The sequence below is a fragment of the Taeniopygia guttata genome, chromosome 18 (assembly GCF_048771995.1).
Source record: "Taeniopygia guttata chromosome 18, bTaeGut7.mat, whole genome shotgun sequence".
NCBI lineage: Eukaryota > Metazoa > Chordata > Aves > Passeriformes > Estrildidae > Taeniopygia > Taeniopygia guttata.
The window spans coordinates 8,649,028-8,667,160 of record NC_133043.1 but is presented as its reverse complement, the minus strand read 5'-3'; the positions used below and the strand labels follow the sequence as shown (position 1 = coordinate 8,667,160).

General features: G+C 51.0%; 2 protein-coding genes across 12 annotated transcripts in view; both read left to right on the top strand.

Moving 5' to 3' along the window:
* The first annotated feature begins 2,386 nt into the window (after nucleotides 1-2,386).
* TSEN54 (tRNA splicing endonuclease subunit 54) lies at nucleotides 2,387-12,429 on the top strand. Of its 9 annotated transcripts, XM_030287282.4 has the most exons (12): nucleotides 2,387-2,465; nucleotides 2,735-2,887; nucleotides 3,956-4,019; nucleotides 4,160-4,243; nucleotides 5,450-5,548; nucleotides 6,505-6,557; nucleotides 6,898-6,996; nucleotides 8,113-8,741; nucleotides 9,208-9,268; nucleotides 9,963-10,079; nucleotides 10,689-10,733; nucleotides 11,173-12,429. In XM_030287282.4, the coding sequence occupies exons 1-12, from the start codon at nucleotides 2,437-2,439 to the stop codon at nucleotides 11,321-11,323; spliced, it is 1,584 nt and encodes a 527-aa protein (XP_030143142.4). In that variant the 5' UTR covers nucleotides 2,387-2,436; the 3' UTR covers nucleotides 11,324-12,429. The 9 variants fall into 9 exon arrangements, 7 of the variants coding, with proteins under 7 accessions (XP_030143142.4, XP_030143144.4, XP_072793131.1 ...); XM_030287284.4 differs by lacking the exon at nucleotides 10,689-10,733; XR_012058589.1 differs by lacking the exon at nucleotides 2,387-2,465 and having other exon boundaries at nucleotides 2,540-2,887; nucleotides 9,923-10,079; nucleotides 11,173-11,267.
* A 1,532-nt stretch (nucleotides 12,430-13,961) lies between these two features.
* The window catches only part of LLGL2 (LLGL scribble cell polarity complex component 2), a 32,440-nt gene continuing 28,268 nt past the window's right edge, over nucleotides 13,962-18,133 (top strand). For all 3 annotated transcript variants that reach the window (XM_004176341.6, XM_072937022.1, XM_072937021.1), the window contains exon 1: nucleotides 13,962-14,103. The gene's annotated coding sequence lies outside the window, so the exon portion shown is untranslated. The remainder of the gene's footprint in view (nucleotides 14,104-18,133) is intronic.

Below are 18,133 nucleotides of genomic sequence, written 5' to 3'. Positions count from 1 at the left end.
CTAAGGCCAAACCTTCTCCTGTTTTTTTTTTTAAAAAAACACTGAGTCTATTTACATCAAGTTCATCCAGGAGTTAACCACAAGGAACTTGTGAATACAGGGACTGCACAAACACGACTTCAGCACAACAGAAAAGGACGGGGAGGACTCAAACCTATCCTCACACACCACAGCTCTGCTCTGCTCCCCACTGGAGAAGGGTCAGAAGCAGGAGGGAGAGCCAGGGGCAGGCTGTCCTGTTCAGAAGAGGCACCAGCCCCCACTTTTCATCCTAATGGTCTTTTTACCCTTTGTTAACACATCTCCCAATCAGAAAAAAACCCACCACAGCAAAGTGGGCAAATGCACCATGCTCACCTGCTCCAAGAGCGCTGCTCTGGTTTATTCAGTGTGGTGTCTCTCCAGGCAATCCAAGCCCTTCCTCACCTGGGACAATGGCAGCGTCCCACAGGAGAATCAGGAGTAGCTTTGGCCTCCATCATCAGCTTCCTCCATGGCTTCCCCTGCCAGCCAGACAGCCAGGGCTGGATTCAGATCTGCTCCGTGGTGCCACACATCCACAGTCTTCTTCTGGGACCTCACAGTCCCACATCCATCATTATTTGAGCTCCCAGGACCCCTCAAACAACCCATTCTCTCACAGTGCCAGGTTTCACCACTGCTCAGCTCAGTGACTATTATTTCAGCTTCTTTTCACAACCCCGTCCACAAAGAGAACCCAGGACAGTCATGCTCCACTCAAAATACATTCAGGTTCCACCCTGAACAAAGGTAAAAAGACTGCAAATTTGAGGAAAGAAACCCATAAACCACCCCCCCCCCCCCAGTTACAGTTTCAAAGCAGCTGGACAGAAATCTAATGTTAAAATCCCAACTCAACCTCAGGATATCCAAAGGGAAAAAAGAAAGCCACCTCACCCTCCATTTGTAAGTGAAGAATAGGAAGTGCAGCCCCCAGGACCACCCACACCCAGCTGATGACACTCAGAATTAGGGCTGATAAGCGGATTCAGATGGGGAGAACATGAGTCCCATCCTGCCAAGGCTCTGCTGGTGCCCCTGAGAGGAACAGGACGTCCCCCCGCCACATGACAGCTAAAATCCCAGTATTGAAAAGAAACATGAACGGAGATTAGTCTTGACATTTCTGGGTCTTGTAATCACAGTGGGTGACAAAAGCAAATTCTGGATCAGAGCTTTTCCCTGAGCAATTTAAACACAGTTATTTTAAGAAGATCGAGCTAAACAAAGGGGTGACAGCCCAAAAGTTGAAAGCCACAGGATGTGGGGTCCTGGGATTATATGATGATCAGGCAGTCCAAGCAGTCTCCAAACTATATGTATTTTTTGGAAATCAGGGTGAAAAAGCACTGCCCCTGCACTGCCTTCTTGCCCTTCACCCCATCCGTGGGTCCTTGTCCCCTCATGTGCCATGGAGAGGCACTGCTGGCCAAAATCACTTGACCCCCTCACAAGGTGAAGGCTCAATTCAGGGAGAGGAAATAATGAGGCAGGAAGCGAAAATTAAATAATTGCAATGATTTAAAATGGAAAATGGAAGGGAATGGTTTTTACATTCATCTCCTTTTGTTGGCATCTTGTCAAAGGGCTTTTATTGGGAAACCACAGCTGGAACCACGGACTCTAGTGGGGAGAAAAGCTGTGTTTTTCCTACTTGAGGCTCAGTGCCTCCTGCGAGATATCCCACAGCAACAGGAGACGGGTTTGAGGTGAAACTTGAACTTTTAGTGCGTTTCCCCATCAGATCTTCGCTGGCAGCCAGTCCAGCTGTGCTGGCAGAGGTGTGAGGCCCCGCTGGATCGCTGCACACTCCAGCAAAGGTACCAGCCGCTGCTGGAGCCTGAGCCAGGGGAAATAGTGACACCACTGAAGGGACAACCCTCCTGCCCCAGTGGGCAGGACACAGCCACTTCCAGACTGGTCTGGCTGGTCCCACATGGTTCCGACAGCCCCTGGCATGGCACAGCCTGTCAGCGATGCTAGGGAAAGGTACTGAAGAATTTATTGAATTGATAAGATTTTAAGAATTTATGAGAATTTAAGAATTATTTATATTATAATTACAAAGAATTTATTAATTAAGAATGTTTTTCTTTTTCTTTGGGGAAACGTGTTTAAGAAAGGGCAAAATGCAGTGAGGAGAGAGGGAGAAAACGTGATAGAAGGTCCTGTGAGCAGCATGGCTGGGGGAAAGAAGGGAAGGACAGGTGTTCCAGAAGCCGCGGACAGAGCAGATATCCGAGTCTGGGACTAATATTAATTAGCAATAATTTATTTATTTAATTTTTCCCCCGCTCCCTCACGGTGCTCGCCGCTCGCAGTCCTCCGAGCCGCCAGGGGGCGCGTTAGCGGATCCCGCCCCTCTGGGCGGCGCTCGGGCCCGGCGGCGGAAGGACGCGGGTCCGGCGCGTGCCCATGGAGGCCGGCGGGTCCCGCCGCCTCAGGTGGGGCGGGCGGGCAGGGAGAGCGGGGAGGCACCGTGGGGGAACCCGCGGGGAGGGGAACGAGGAGGCACCGTGGGGAACCGGAGCTGCGGGAGGGCGCGGGAGCGAGGGATGGGGCGGGGGGAGGCAATACCGGAAGCCGCGGTACCGGCGGGAGCCCCCCATGAGGGGCCAGAGCGGTACCGGGGGACCCGCGGTCCGGAGTGGGCGCTGCAGTCCGGGGCTGCCCGGGGGCTCTGCCGTCCCTCAGCACGCCGCTGTCCCCGCAGCACGGCGGAGCAGCCCGAGGCTCGCCAGGCCCCGCGGAGCCCCGGCGGGCAGAAGGATTCACTCCCCGGCGGCTCGGCCCGGCAGGCCGAGAGGCTCCGGCGCTGCTGCGAGGAGCAGTGGCGGCTGCTCTGCGAGGAGCGCCCGGAGCGGCCGTAAGTCTATCCCTGGGAGCTGGGGATGGCTTTGCTCGGGGGTCACGGGTGGGAGCGAGCTGTGGGTAGCAGGAGGTGTTGGTCAGCGCAGTAAAGGCCCCCGCACTTCACCGCACTCAGTGCCGGTGCTGGAGCAGCAGCACTGCGACACAGCCTGGCTGCCCCCGAAGGAGCACAGCGACATGCTGGCACACCTGTGGCTTCAGAAAGTCCCTCTCAGGGCTCTTGGTTTTTACAGGTGCGTCTATAATCCTGTAACCTTTGCAGGTGTCAGCCACTGCTGCCTTGGGCATGATCCAAGTTACGGAGTGTCTTCTTGATGCTCCTGTGTGGCCTTGTGCAGATTGGACCAGGTGTCAGTGTCCCTGGTTTATCAGTTTTGGTGGTTTCAACAGTGCTGCCAGATTTTGGTGCTTATCACTTGGGAAACATTCACACCTCTCAACACACACCTTCTCTGCTTGGCCTGCAACTATTAATTTTTCCCTGTGAGTTCCTGTGGGTGGGGTACAGTGATTTGAGGATGTCTTGGCAGCAACTGAGTAAATTGTATGATACAGAATCACAGAATGGTTTGGGTTGGAAAGGACCTTAAAGATCACCCCATTGGACTCCCTGCCATAGGCAAGGACACCTTCCACTGCTCAGAGCCCCATCCAACCTGGCTGTGAACACTTACAGGAACGTGGCAGCCACAGCTTCTCTGGGCAACCTGTGTTAGTTCCTCAATATCCACATATCCTGGCTTAGGCTGTGCATCTCCAGCAAGCTGCTGTAGCTTGTGGACATGTCTCTGTGGTGCTGACTGAAGACACTTTTAATTGGTTGGTGATGATAAAGTGGTGCTGCTAGACCCAGAGGATGATGGCTTTCTAAAGGCTTGTAAAAATGCCACCTGGAAACCTCCTGCCTTTTTGACACCTTCCTGAGCTTGTTTTGAGTTGCTACACCAGCAGCTGATTGTAGACCACACTAACAGTAACAAACTAATCTTTAACCTACTCAGGGTTAACAAACCCCAATCTTTAACCTTCTCAGGGTTAACAAACTAATCTTTATTCTTCTCAGGGGGAATCTGGTGAAGGCTGAGTGGAAACCGGAGCAGGGCATTGTGGAGCTGAAGTCCCCTGCGGTGAGTGCTACAGAGTGTGCTCAGTGCCATCATCTCCTGCTGCCTCACAGATTCTTTAATTTGCTTCTTGCAAAGGGAGGGAGCCTGGCTGTCAGCAGGGAACAGCCAGAACCCATCAGGGATTTGTGCTCCTGTTCCAGGGAAAGTTCTGGCACACCATGGGGTTCTCGGAACGAGGCAAACAATGTCTGCTGCCCGAGGAAGCTCTGTACCTGCTGGAGTGTGTAAGTAGGATGAGGGCATAACACCTGGTTCACAAGGAATTGTCTCTTTTAGTCTGTTGCTGATGGACCTGTTTGTCACCAGGCTATGGGTTCCATACCTTGTACTCTGAGGCAGCCTCTGTGTTACTGACCGAGTGTGTTAGTTGGATCTGTGGCCAGTTCATTCAGCTTAAGCAGAGACCTTTGGGGCTGCTGATTGGGATTTCTTCCCAGTATGTGTGGCAGAAATAAATTTAATTGTGGCAGACAGACTAGTGAGACCACATTGTGTTCAGTGCTCCTCTGCTTGCAGAAATGCTGCTTAAGGCTCAGCTGGATTTCTTTGCTGTAGAGAGGGGTTTTTTTGGTCTTTCCACCGAAACCTGTTATCAGTAGAATTGGTGCATTGATCTAAAGGGAACTTTTATCCCTTAGCAAAACAAACAGATTGTGAGTGTCTGATGCCATCTCTTAAATCTTGGCAGCAAAGATGGGGCTTTTTTACCCCAGGCATTCTGACAAATAGTTTGTAAACAAATTAATGGCAATAAAATCGTTTAGTCAGATGCTGAGTACAAAATGCCCCCAAAAGCAGAAAAGGTCAGAGATACCTTCAGTCTATGGCATGGAAAAGGTTTCTAGGGTTTTGTTTTCTTTATGAGTAAACACGGTTTAGAAAGATAAAAAGGAGGAAAAAGAGGTGTAGCCTAAAACAGCCTCCTGGAGGTCATTTGCTATTCCCTGGGAAAGTTACCTATGGGGTCTCTGTGTCTGTAAAGGAAGTAAATACTTCTGAGGAGGCACCAATTGATGCTACCTGAAACTGCCATTCATTCCTCTACTCCAGTTCTCAGTTGTGCTGGTCATAAGTGCTTTTGTTGTTGTGCTGTATCCTGAATCACTCAGCTCATCAAAGTTAATTTATCTCTCCAAACAGTGGTTATTTTAGCAGCTGGGCATTTTGCTCCCAGCTGCATCCTCTGAACAGATGCAGGAGCTGGAGCAGGAGCTGAGAGCTGTGGGTGGGAAATTCTTACTTGGCTGATCAAACCCAGAGTATGGGGGAACTGGGTATGGGAAAGGGACTGTAAGTAGTCCAGGGGAGAGATGGATATCATGTCAGGGAGGGTGCTGGGACCACCCAGCTGTTAGGAGCAGTGGGAAAGGACAGGGTGTGAGCTTGCATAGATTTGTTCCTATGTCTCACACCAAGCTTTTGCCCTGCAGGGCTCTGTCCAGCTCTTTTACAGAGATGTGGCCCTGTCAATCCAGGAAGCCTACGAGACCCTGTTGTGCCAGGAGGCAATGAGCCTGTCACATTACCAGGTGTGTTGGGACCTCCAGCTGTTGGAGGAGGATGAAGGCAGGAAGCCCAGCCTCTGCCACACAAGCTCTTCCAGTGGCTGGAAGCAGGGTAGGATGATCGGGGACGGAATTCATCCTCAGTTGTTCCCACTCACCTTCTTCCAAGTGTTCAGTTCCTGTTTCCCCACCTTTGCTTTGGGTCCTGAGCCTGGCATTTTCTCCTCTGCCAGTGCCACAGTGTGTTCACTGTCCTGGTTTAGGGCAATTTTGGGAGAAAAACCTCTAAAGAGTTTTCTTCCAGAAGGCAAATTCAAGCAGCCCCTCCCCTAACTTGTTTGGGAAAAAGATTTCCTTGGAGAAAAGTGGAAAAAAATGTTTATTTAACAGGCAAAGCATTCACCAGCATAAGAAAATGAAATACATTAAGCAATAAAACCTCTTGCTGCTCCAAAAGAGAGGAGTAGAAAGTCCCCTTTGTGGGACCCCTTCGTGGGCTGTAGCTTGGCTCACTCAGTCTCTGATCAGTCCCTCTGGTGCTGGAAATGCCATGGCCCAGGCCTGGCCCAGTGGGCCACTGGTGTGAGCTGCCAGTGCTCCTCGGGGTGTTCAGCCCAGAAAAGATGAAACAGGTCAAAAGAAAAACCACAGTCCAGGGAACTTTTCTGCCTCAGCTAGTGAAAAACTAACTAAAAGCAAAGGAGAGCTCTGTCCCACCATCTGTCTGTCTGCAGACAACACAGTCCAGGAGCTGGAATGTGGAGGAGTGAGTGCAGTTTCTGAAAACAAACTGCATGCTTCTTCTTCCCCCACCTTTGCACTCAGAACCAATCTTAAAGGTGCAAAACTTATTTCTGGGCTGAACAGGTGAATGGGGATATGAGCACCATAAAGTTACCCCAGGACATCACTCAGTCATAGTGGTAAATAGTTTGTGTTTAGAGCTGTCATTTAACCTTCTTGCTTTCCTTTGCTCTAAGGTGTTCAGCCACTTGAAGCAACTGGGTTATATTGTACTGAGATTTGACCCCAGGTAACCAAATTTTCCTTCCTGTGCTGCTTTCTCCTTCCTGAAGACCCTGAGACTCTCTGTACCCACTGCCTGGCCCCAGGGAGTGGGACCAGAGAAGAGGATTTTGGCCCTGCATTCCACCTCTTGGGAGGATTAAAGACTAAAAGTGGCACTCTACCCTTCCTTGCTTCTCCCTCCCGAGGAGGTGATTTGGAACATGAAATGGGGCATGAACTGAGGGCCATCCTAGGCCCACTTTGCCATTTTCTGTGTCTTTGGTTGCTGTATCCTGGGGGCTGAGCAGAGGGTAGTTCCTCTACATCACCCTGGTCTTAACCTCTGTGTTGGTCTCTCCTTCCAGCACTGTCCCATCTCCCTACGAGAGGCAGCTGAATTTGGAAAGTCACTGCAAGAGCTCTGGGAAACACCATCGCAAGAGGAGGAGAAGTTCCAGCCCCTGGTAAGGATGTGGCCCAAAGCCTTCTCCCACCCCCTTCAGGCCATGCTGGCTCAGGAGCAGCTGCTTTGCTGCAGTGTCCCCAGGCCCTCCTGCTGGGGGTGACCTTGTCTGGCACCGTCCTCTTGGCTGTCCCCAGGCAGTGCAGCACTTTTCCTGAACGCTTTGCAGTGTTCCTTTTTGTCACATGTGTGTGTCATGCCAGGGCTAAGAGAGGCAAGGTACCCCCAGGTCTCCCACCTGTGGTGCTGAGATGTCACAAGAGAAGGGTGGAGAGGTCAGTGCAAAAGGAACACGTGTCAGGTGCTTCCTCTACTCTTTTTTTTTTGTTTTGTTTTTAAGTGGGAGCACAGCTACCACAGTGCACACCTTGCATTTATCCATCTCCTCAGTCCAGCTTACCTGCCAAGACTCAGCAGCAGAGAGCAGAGTTGTGTCCTAGGGCTTGCACATGTCCACAACATCACCACAACCTGACAATGAGCAATTCTTTTCATAATTCTGACAGTTCCCAGGAGGTGGCGTCAGCCTTTCAGAAACGGGGAGGGCAAAGCTGGAGAGTGTCTGCTGACAGTAAATCAGTGCCTAAGGAGTTGTGGAATTGTAGGAATTGGGAGATTAAACTGCTGATCTAAGAACTGCCCCATCTTCTCTGGAATCAGAGTCTGAATCTCACACTGATAAGAGGTGCTGGCAGGCAGGTTTCTGCCTGGTCTGTGCTGCTTTGGCTGAAGTCCATAGTGTTTGCATGGAGGTGTTTGGGTCAGTGTCTGGGGTGTGGACCTGGCGTGGCAGGTTGGGAACATTGTCTATACAAATCAAGGCTGAGATTCTCTTGGGCGTTGAAGTCAAACCTTGTGCATGACTTCTCAGAAGTTTAATCTGCCTTTGGCATTCACTGTTTAGTTTTGGCCTGCTTTTTATTTTCTCATTTGTCTCACAAACAAGGAGGTTGTTGTGAAGGGTTTGCAGACCTATCTGGGGGTTCCTGCCACCTTTGCTGTCCTTCAGGCTTGGCAGACTGCATTCATCCTGTTAGCAGGGAGCAGGCAGAATTTAAAAGAAAGCAAGCTCTATCACATGCTCTCCCTGAATTTTTTACTGTTCCTTTGTCTTTAGGTTGCATGAGAAGAAACATAAAGTATATGAGGACCTTTCAGAAGTTGAAGGGACTTCCAGCAAAGATGGAGACGACTATGGAGACTCCATTCCCATGGATGAAAAGCCCTTGTCAGTGCAGCCAAAGGAATCAGATGCTGGCAGTGCAGAGGGGGAGTCAATGCCAGTTCCTCTTGATACAGGACAAAAGGACTCTCTGAGCTCCTCCAGCAGGCAGGCAGAGAAGAGAGAGGAGAGCAGCACTGGTACCCATGCACCTCGCTGGGATTTTACCACCATCACCTTTCCCAACATGGCCTCAGACCAGCCGTGCACACATCTGCCCTCCCCTGACAGCAGGCTCCTGCCAGAGAATGTGCCAGGCAGGGAGGTGGACGCAGCTTCCTGGTGCACACAGATCAACCAGAAACAGGAGAAGCTGTCGCGGAAGGAGAGGAAGCAGCGGGAGAGGGAGAGCAGGTACAAGAGCAGTGTCAATGCCGACCAGGAGGTGAGGCGCTGCTCCAACTGGCAGGAGTACAAAGCCCTCTTGGAGCAGAGGAGACAGCAGAGGGTTTGGAAGCGACCAGCACACCTCTGGGACCAAGCTGTCACACCGCTGCTGCGGCCAGAAGAAGTGACCTCACCAGGTAGTGGCTCTGGGAACTTGACAGGGACCATTCTCTCACCCCCCCGGCTCTGACAAAGAGTGCCTGGTATGCAGCAGCAAAAGGGATGACATGTTGAAGCTGAACATCAGTTTTGGGGACAGTACTTTGAGCAGGAGAATCTTTCTATAGCCCACTCAAGTGCCAGGATAAACAGGGCCTTGGGAGGGCTTCTAATCCGTTCCCCATGTCCTGCTGTATTGCAATCCTTCCTGCTGGGCTTTTAGGCATGTGCAGTCAGGGCCAGCAAAATGCAAAGCAACTGCAGAGTGTCTGGGCTGTGTGCTGGGAGGAGATGAGGAAGTTGAGGTCTTTGAAGTAGCCAGTGGTGACTGTGGAGCTGCCAACCATTGTCAGAGGAGGAAGGCTCGTGGGTGGTGTGGAGTGCTTGGAGTGCCCTGGGAGGGAAATTGCTGGTCTGATCCTTCCCCGTTCCTTCTCCCTCCAGCTGTGCTCCTCCAGCAGATCAGTGTGCTGCAGCCCTCCCACATCCTGGATGGAGCCTCCCGGTTAGTATCCAGCCAGTCAGCTTGGAGCTGTTGGGGAGCGGGAGTGTCTTGGGACTGTCCCTGCTTGTGAGGTCTGTGAGGTGCTCCCAGCAGCAGTTTGGGAGCTGCCACACATATCCAGGGTGCCAAGAGAGCCCAGTGCTTTGCTCCATGACCCCTGAGCATCTCTAATGAGGGGGTGACATTTCCATGAAGTACCAGGTCCTGCAGCAACAGAGCCAGGGCTTTCTAGGCCAATTAAAACAGCATCTTATCCTGCTCTTTCCTCTCTGTACCCCAGCCAGAGGTTTGATTGGGTTTCACCTGTGCCTTATCCCTGGAATGTGCTGCCATCCCTGCTTCAGTGGTTACAAAACCTTGGCTTTGGGATTTTGGGTTCTGCTTCTGCCTCAGAGTCTGTGTGGTGCTTGTGTGCAGTCCCTGCAGTGCTTTGCTCCTGACTTTGTTAGTGCTGCTTCTTGTGAGGGCGTGGGGTAGATGTGAGCCGGGATCTTGCTCTGGTCTGACTACAGGAAAGCTCTGGAAAGTAATTCAGTTGCAGGGAGTAATTCAGTCTTTTGAGGAGTGAAGCCTTTCAGGAGACCCAAACTAGTCAGAACTAGACCCAAAGTGAAGGGAGTTTTTGCTCTCTCTTTTCTCTGCTGTACTCTGCAGTGTTTCAATCCCATACCTGTGTGGGTGTGTTCCCCTGCAGGCTGCAGGAGGACCCAGAGGCCATGAAGATAGACTTCAACGTGTATCAAGCAGACGCTGTGTCCAAGTTTAAGAAGACAAACCCTGGGAAGCCCCATGTCAGGATGTGTGTTCGGAGGTACCAGTGAGTCTTGTGCTGTTTCTGAAACTTTGCAGTTGTTGTGGAAACGAAGTCCTCATGATCTGTAAATGACCCAGCATCTTGTGAGCTTTACAGATCATCAGAGTGTCTCATTTGAGGGTGGTCCTGCCCGCCCAGGATTTTTTTTTTTCTTTCAGTTCCTCCTCCTTTGTTGGTGGCTGTGGCCGACAGTTTTCCCCCCTTCCCCCTGCCCTTGCATTCAGCCCACACCAGTTGGTCATCTGGTTGCTGCTCTGAGTATGAGTATCGCTGGGAGTCAGGAGAAAGAAGCCACAGCTTTTATGCAATGCTTGTGAAATTCAGGTAGAACCCAGCGCTATGGGAGCTGAATCCTCAGTCGGTGCAGATTCACTGTGGATTTCTGTAGAGATGAACCTCCCCAGAACTTACTACAGGCTCTGAGCCATGGGTTCAGCATTTTGATCTTTGTCCAGTGTAATGTTAAAATCACTAAGAACAGAGGGTAGGTATCCCCTTTCTTGCTGGATCCAGGACCTGATACTTAAACTCCATAGCTAGGTACAAAGTTCAGTTTCTGCCTTTTCTCATTTTACTTTACTGAAACTGTCCCTCTGCTCTCTGCAGCTGTAGCAGACAGAGCAAGAAAGGTGGTAATGCAGTTTTACCAAGGTATGTCATAAACCAATAGGATGATTCTTGTTGCATAAATATTTTCATTGGTGAGCTAACATACTCTGCAGAATTAAAAGGAGGGAGAAGCAGGTCAGATGTTGATCTCAGCAACCTAAAGATCTTCCCAGCACAAAGGTATTAAGATTGCAGTGGATTGACCGTTTGCCAATATCGCTGTGACCTGTATCTAATGGGCACAGTATGGAGCAGTGTGCAGTTACCTTTGTTTTTGGCAAAGGACTCAACAGCTCCCAGTTCCTGGCATACTGGATACTCGCTCTCAGGGCTGGCAGCCTCCTGCTTGGACTGCAGTGGGTGAGGAGAATCACCACCAGCTCCTCAGGGCAAAGGGAGCTGTTGTGATGGCTGGCCAGGACAGCTTTGCCTCTGTGTTCCTCTTGCTTGGAGAACAAACAGGATTTTTTTCTCTCTGTAGCTTTGATGAGCAGATCCCCTCCCTGCGGGCTTTGAAGCAGGTGACCTATCTGAGTGGGGACGTCCCGCTCGTCTTTGCACTGGTGGATCATGGAGAAATCACCTTCTATTCACTGAAGGAGTTCAAGCTGCCTGTTGATGTTAATCACTGAAGTTGCTGTCACTTGGAGAAATGGGATGGGATAAAAGGAAGAGCTTTATTCAGGAGTTGTTTTCCTGATTAATGAAATACTACAGAAAACAGAGCCTGGAGTAACTGGAACCATGGGAAGTTGGCCACTTTATTGGCTGTTACAGACTTCACCCACCCAGATGGCTCAGGCATAATGTTTAATTTACAGCGTACAAGTCTGTTTGGCTTAGCTGGGCTTTTCTGGGCTGGAGTACACACTGCTTTGTTCTTGAAACCACTGGCCCTCCAGCTTTCTCACCTCATGGACCACCAGCCTGCCTTTCCCCGAGTCATTTTTTGCTGACTGTGGACCATTAGAAAACACTTTGCTGGTGATCCTTTTGTCACAAATAAAGAACCACTGTGCTATATCAATGGAGTGGTTGGAGTGTCACTGAGGTCAGTCAGGGACAGAATAAGCTGATCAGTGCTGGTGGCCTGAGCTGCTGTCATTCAGCTGTGTCAACGACCATCAGATCAGAGTCTGGTCTGAAAAAGACACAGCCATAAATTCAGTGACCTGGAGGAAAGTGTCCGGACTCTCAAGAGCAGGAAACTGTGCCTTGAACACAATTTCATGAGCCAGAGGCCACAGAAAGCCCCAGAACATTGCAGAACAATGGCAGCTTGGCCTCCTGAGATGCATTTTGGCCACACAGTGTTAAGCCGTGCTAAAACTTGACCATCACTATGAGCACACTGCATCTGGCAGTCTCACCAGGGCTCAGCTGCAGCCCCTCTCTTTCAGCCCAACATCCTCTTTCCTGGCTGTGGATCCTTGTTATTTCTCTTGCACGTGGGAGGTCCCTGAGTAAAGAAAAAGGCTCCAAATTCCTCATGAGTTTTCCAATATGCTCTCCACCAGGATATCTAGGTACCAAATTTGCTTTAGCCTCTATGCCAAAAGTGCCAGGTGTCAGAAGGTCTGCTCAGTGGGTGGAGGTGAGCTAAGCATGGCTGTGTTTGATATCAAAGTTTTCAGAACTGTAATAGCAACTGGTTTAGATGTGTTTTATTTGGTATTTTTTAAATTCCTTTTGGAGATGTGGAGAAGGCTGAGCAATAAAAAAAATCCTTTTCCAACGACGCAGGCTCCTTGGTGCGTTTCTTAATTACCCTAGAAATGTTAAATTGTGCAGAGGGAGGCTGTGGAGGCTCCTGGGAGCCGAGCAGCAGCAGCAGCTGGTGAATGCCTGCTCAAGGTCATGCAGCCCTGTGGCTGCATAACCCTGCTAACCCTGCTCCTACGCCGTCTGTGCTTGGCTGCAGCCGCTGCCCTGATCCCGGGGAGGGCAGCGTGACTCAGAGCCTGGAGCTGTCCCTGCATCCGCCTGCAGTTCCTGTCGGCACACGACACCTCTTCCTCCTTCATCTTCCTCCTGCCTGGTCAGAGGTATCGTAGCCCAGGGTGCCGGGGCTCTGCTGCCAGCGCCGCCTCCCGTTTCGCACACACGCCCCAGTTATCAGATGCTGGAAGTGGCGGGGCTCTCCTGAGGTGAGGGGTCTGGCGGCTCCTCCCACGCTCCCTCCCCTTCCTCTTCCTCCTTCCAGCAGGGCTTTGCCTCTGACAGGTTTCGCTAAAGCCGGGGTTGGCAGCCCCGGCTGCCCTCAGCATTCTCTCAGACTGTTCTACAGATTAAAGGCAGTGGGAAGGGAGTTTCTAAGAACAGGCGCAGCCAGGAGAACTCCAGCCTGACCCACAAGGCTCATGTTTGTCCTGGAATTAGGTCAAACTCACTCCTGTTGATTTCAATCAGTCTCATCTCTTTATGCCAAGGTGGAATTGTATCAATGAAGTCTACCAGAGCCACCCAGTGAGTTTCACTGGGGCAGAGACTCCCTGATTCAGCACAAGACAATTACAATTTAATAACCACTGCAGAGAGGATTGAGAAACTGTGGCTGTCTTGCTCAGCACTGTAACATCTGATGGTGCCTTTACCCACCCCAGAACAGGAGCATGATCCAGACTGATACCACTGCTCCATTTTGGTCTGGGATGCAGATTAGCTGCGCATTGCAAGAAGATGAAAGAACCGAATATTTAATTGAAAAACATCACTTTTGGAAACGCGGGTGAAATACTGTTACTGGACCCTTGTAAGAGGTAATTTCAAGTTTTTGCATGGATGCAGAGAGGGCAGACCTTCACCTACCCATTGCCCTTTACATAAATACAGCTTTCTTGTCCATCTACTGTTCCCTGCAGCAGGACACGGGGTGGCTGCTGCGGGGCGGTGCAATGGGACTTGGTATTCCTCTCTCCAGCGAAGGCTTCGACTTTTTTGCAACGTCTGCCTATTTTCACAGGCAAGGCTGTGAAAGCTGGGAGCTCCGTGGCGGGGCTGGAGCCCGGAGGAAGGGCCCTGGAGTCCGGCCCGGCTTTCCCCGCCGCCCTTTTTTCCCGGCCTTTTCCCGGCCTTTTCCCGGCCTTTTCCCGGCGCCGGCTGCCCGCGCTCCCCGAGCCGCGCGGTGCCGCTCCCTGATTGGCTACAGCGAGCGCGCTGCTGAATTATTCATGAGCCCGCTGGCTGAAAGGGAGGCAGAACAGCGTCCGCGCCTTATTTGCATGCGAGACCACGCCCACACACGCTGTCTATATACCATGGCTCCGCCCACGGGGCGGTCCCGCCGCAGGCCCCGCCCCGCCGCGCCCCGCCCGGAGGTGCCCGCGGAGCGAGGCCGCCGCCGCCGCGCAGCTGAGGGGGAGCGGGCGCGGAGCGGAGCGCGGCCGGGGCGGCCCGGCCCCAGCCCCCGCAGGTGAGCGCCGCTCGCTGGGGCCGCGCGGGGAGGCGGGAGGAGCTCCCGGGAGGGGTCCCGGGGTGGGGGTCCCGGCGGGGGGGTCCGGCCGGCCCCGCCATGCCCGCCCGTGCTGGGCTGCGCGGCCGGGCCGGCAGGTGCTCGCTGATTCCCCCGCCCCCGAGGGGGTTCACTCCGCCGGTGCCCGGCTCTCCGCCCTGCCCGGGCCGGCCACACCTGGAGCCGCGGCGCACCCGGGGACTCCGGCAGCGTCTCCCCGTGGAACTTGCAGCCGAGGGCTGCGGGGGTTTTGTTCGCTGCTGTGTCCGGTGCCGGGCTCGCTGCGCTGTGTCCGTACGGCCGGAGCGCGGCAGCTCCGCATCCCGGGATTCCCCGGGGGAGGTGGCGGCAGTGGCCGCTCCGGGACTTCCTGCCGGGCCCTCCGCGGGGCTGCGGGAGCCGCTCCCGGCGTGCGGAGCCTCCGCGGGGCTGCGGGAGCCGCTCCCGCCCGCTCCTGCGGTCGGGGATGCGCTGCTCGCAGCCCGGCCCCGCAAGTACCAGTGCTGCCGCTGGCTCCAAGCAGCGGGTCTTGGAGAAGACAAGAACAAGAACTGCAGTGACTCTGACTCCCGTGGGATATTCCGTTAGCATTTTCTCTCTTCTTTTTTCCTATGCCCGAATTAAATGCATCTTGTCACTATTAGTGTTTTTTCTTTCTCCTCCCCAAAGTTGAGAACTTGCTGAATGAAGGAGCACGTTGCTTCCAGCAGGCAGCAAACAGGTGTAATAAAACGGTGAAGGAAGTTGTTCAACCTTTGTCTCAGGTTGCCCTTCATTGTGCCATGGGAACAGGCTCTTGCTGGTATCTCCCCTCCTGGAGCTGGGGCTTAACCTTGGCGTTGGAGAAAGCTTTGCCTGTTTGCGTTTAGTTTTGTTGATGGTGTAGAGCAGTTGAATCAGACTCCCGGGTGTGTGTTTCTGCAGCCAGTGGCACAAAGCCTTGTGCTGGTGTGACAGGGGAGAGTGACAGGAGAGGGGGACAGCTCCACTGAGATGGTAGAAGTAAAAGTCCATTGTCATGTCTTACTTGATGGAGAATGCTGCTCTTTGTAGTCTCTGAGAGCACTTCAGTCAACTGGAATATCTGGCTTTACCAAGTCCCAGCTGAAGCTGTGTGCCCAGAGCAGCTGCCTGGTGATCTTAACTTTGAATCGGGAAGCTGCTGCTTCTGGCAAGTGGAATGCAAAGTGCTGGTACGTCCCAAGGCTCCTCCATGCATCCTGGCACGTTCCTTGTAGGGGTAGACTGACCCATGCAGAAGATGAGGATGATCCGTGCCAGCAGTGAGCAGTCCCTAATCCTGCTCAGTGCTGCTTGTAGCCTGTCAAGGGGCTCTATATAGTTCCTGGTATTGGAGAGGGAGAAGAGTTCTCAAACATCTTCACAGGATGGTGCTGAGGAATGTCTTTTATTTGGTTTTGAACAAATTGCATCTGCTGTAACAGCTGACCAAAGAAAAGTACTGGAGGAGTTAAACCAGTTGAGAGCCCTTTATCTTCCAGTGGCCTTTGGTATGGTAACATAATTATTCCTGGGAATTGCTTATGGAAGAGGTGTGTCTTTTCTTGGCTGACAATAGAAGCTTGAGAAATGTCAAAGACCAAGGGAGGTTTTAAACCTATGTCTTGCAGTTAATACATGGCAATAAGAGTATGTGATACTGCTAGTACAATCATTTTTCTTTAAAATACCAAAGGAGGCACTGGTTTGGTTTCTATGCAGAAATTGTGTGGAAACTCCAGTTCTCATATAAGCATTTCTCACAGCTGGATCTCTTTGTGTTGCTTTATGAAGCAAATGCTTTCATGGTTTGCTCCATTGACCCACTGTTTGTAAAGTGCTGCTCCAAAGTTACAAACCACTTTTCTGTTTGATTCACGCTCCTTAGCAAAGCCTACAAAAGGTTTTGCATCATGGGCAATAATGTTGTTCAGTGCAAAGACTTTGTTCTGCTGTAGCATTTTGAAACTTTGTGTTGTCATGCCCCCATGACAAGGAGAACACAATAGGAGTCCTAATGACACACAAGGTTTGCACAATTCCCAAATTCATTGCAGGTGGGCGGTTCCTGGTAATTCCAAGTACAGGGCTGTTGGCAGTACATTAACTTGCCTGAGTTGTGTGATTAGTTCTCAATTATTTTCAAGGAGTTATTAGAGAATCGATGTGTGATAGTTTGTTTAATATTGTTTGTGTTTTAGGAAGGCAGCCACCTGCACATAGTGTTGCCACAGTCTGTTCAGTTGTTCATTTCACTGTCTGTCTCTCCAGATTCACTGAAGTAAATTCCTTTTAAAGGATCTTTTGGTTTTCCTCACTGACTACTATATGCAAGGTGCACCTGAACACTCTCTTGTTTATGAAAATGCAAGTGGCAGGGGGTAGCAGTGGCTCAGCAGTTGTGTAAAGGAGATCTCTGCATGCTCTCATTAAACTGAGATTAATGTTAGAGCATCTTTCTTCTCCTGGGAAGAGGAGGTGGTGTCTTACACTTTTCTCTGTGTACAGCAACTGCTCCTTCCTTTGCTTTAGCTGTTCTGCTTGGTTTGTGCTTTTCTTGAGTATCTGCCTTGACAGTGTGTCACAGCCAAGCAGGGTGGTAGAGGTGAGCAGTTAAAGAATAGCTCAGGCTCGTTTCATTGATTTCAAGCTAAAATAGTTCTTAAATTTGTCCTTTCACAGTGAGTCGTGGCACCTGTAATCGATAAATGTGATAAATCTGGTGTTTAAGTGATACTTTGCTCAGTTCTGTTGGTGTGAGATCACTGGTGCTAAGGAAGAGCTTTTTGCTGTGCAGCTGACCCAGCCTCTATTGTCTTGGTGTTGACTGTGTTGGTAACAGCAACAGGGCAAACTCCTGGGTGCAGGAGAGAACCTGGTTCAGACAAAGCCATGGGAGTGACCGTTTGTTTCAGCAGCACCAACTGCCTGGAGTTCAAACAAAGCTGCTTGATAAGGCCTCTTTTATTTTAGCAGGGTTGATAAAGTGTTATCAGCTGCATAGGTAGATATTCTCCCTTTAAGGACCTGTAAGCAGGAAGGAGTGCTGAGGAAGGAATGAGAAGGAAACCTAAATCAAGGCAGGATTTAAGAGTTCTTGAGATGCTTGCTGGCGTTTTGAAAAGAAAGCTCTTGGACTATATCCCATTGAAAACCTGTTCAAGCTGAGTAAAGGTTGCCAAGGAAGCACACAGATGGTACCTTGCAACTCTGCTACGTGAGCAAAATAAACTCATTATGGGTATGTTTTTGTTGTGGGGTTCACTTGAAACTGCATCCACACTTAATACTGGCTATGTAATAAAAACTTCTGACCTGGGTTTCCTCTTCTTGCTAGACTGGATTAACTTGTGTGATTGGGACTTACAGCATTTTGGCTGGAAATTCCACTCTCATGAGAGGATGTAAGGAAAAAGTCCAACAAATTTCTGCACAGCGTAGTTCCCTGCCAGCCTTTGCCAAGCTGATGGAGAAAATGATGGAGAGTGTCTCAGCAAGCATGGGCATCAAGATACATTGAGATACATTGATGTGTGCAGAAGCAAGGAAGCCAAAGGAAAACGTGGAGCTCTGGATTGGTGACACTCAGCATTTGCTAGTCAGCAATTGAGGAACAATTAATGCTGCTCCTGGGAAGGAGCATTTGTCCTTCTGTTGAATCTGAGTTCATATGCCACATCTCACGGTGTCTGAAATGAATGGAGCTGAGCAAGGAGGACAGAGTGAAATCTGGTTGTGATGTTAAACTGCTCCTTAGCGTCTGATTGGAAACAGGACTGTCTTGCCACTCATGCTTTCATTGCCTCTCCATATGAATAGTGAGGAGATTTTGCTTTGTGTCTGTATCTAATCCAATGAGGTGGAAAAGGGGACTTTATTATATATTTAGCTGAGCATTCAGGTAAGGAAGCAGCAGGAATTTGATGTTGGGGCACTCTGAGCTCTGCTGTCAGGTGTCCATGTCCTGAGTACGGGCAAAACTTGGGTTGGC

Excerpts from the sequence above, each read along its gene's own strand:
- TSEN54 (XM_072937028.1), top strand. The coding sequence starts at position 2,577 with ATGGGGCGGGGGGAGGCAATACCGGAAGCCGCGGTACCGGCGGGAGCC. Across the intron at positions 4,020-4,159 it reads TGGAGCTGAAGTCCCCTGCG|GGAAAGTTCTGGCACACCAT; the intron begins GTGAGTGCTACA and ends CTCCTGTTCCAG. Across the intron at positions 6,997-8,112 it reads AGGAGAAGTTCCAGCCCCTG|GTTGCATGAGAAGAAACATA; the intron begins GTAAGGATGTGG and ends CTTTGTCTTTAG.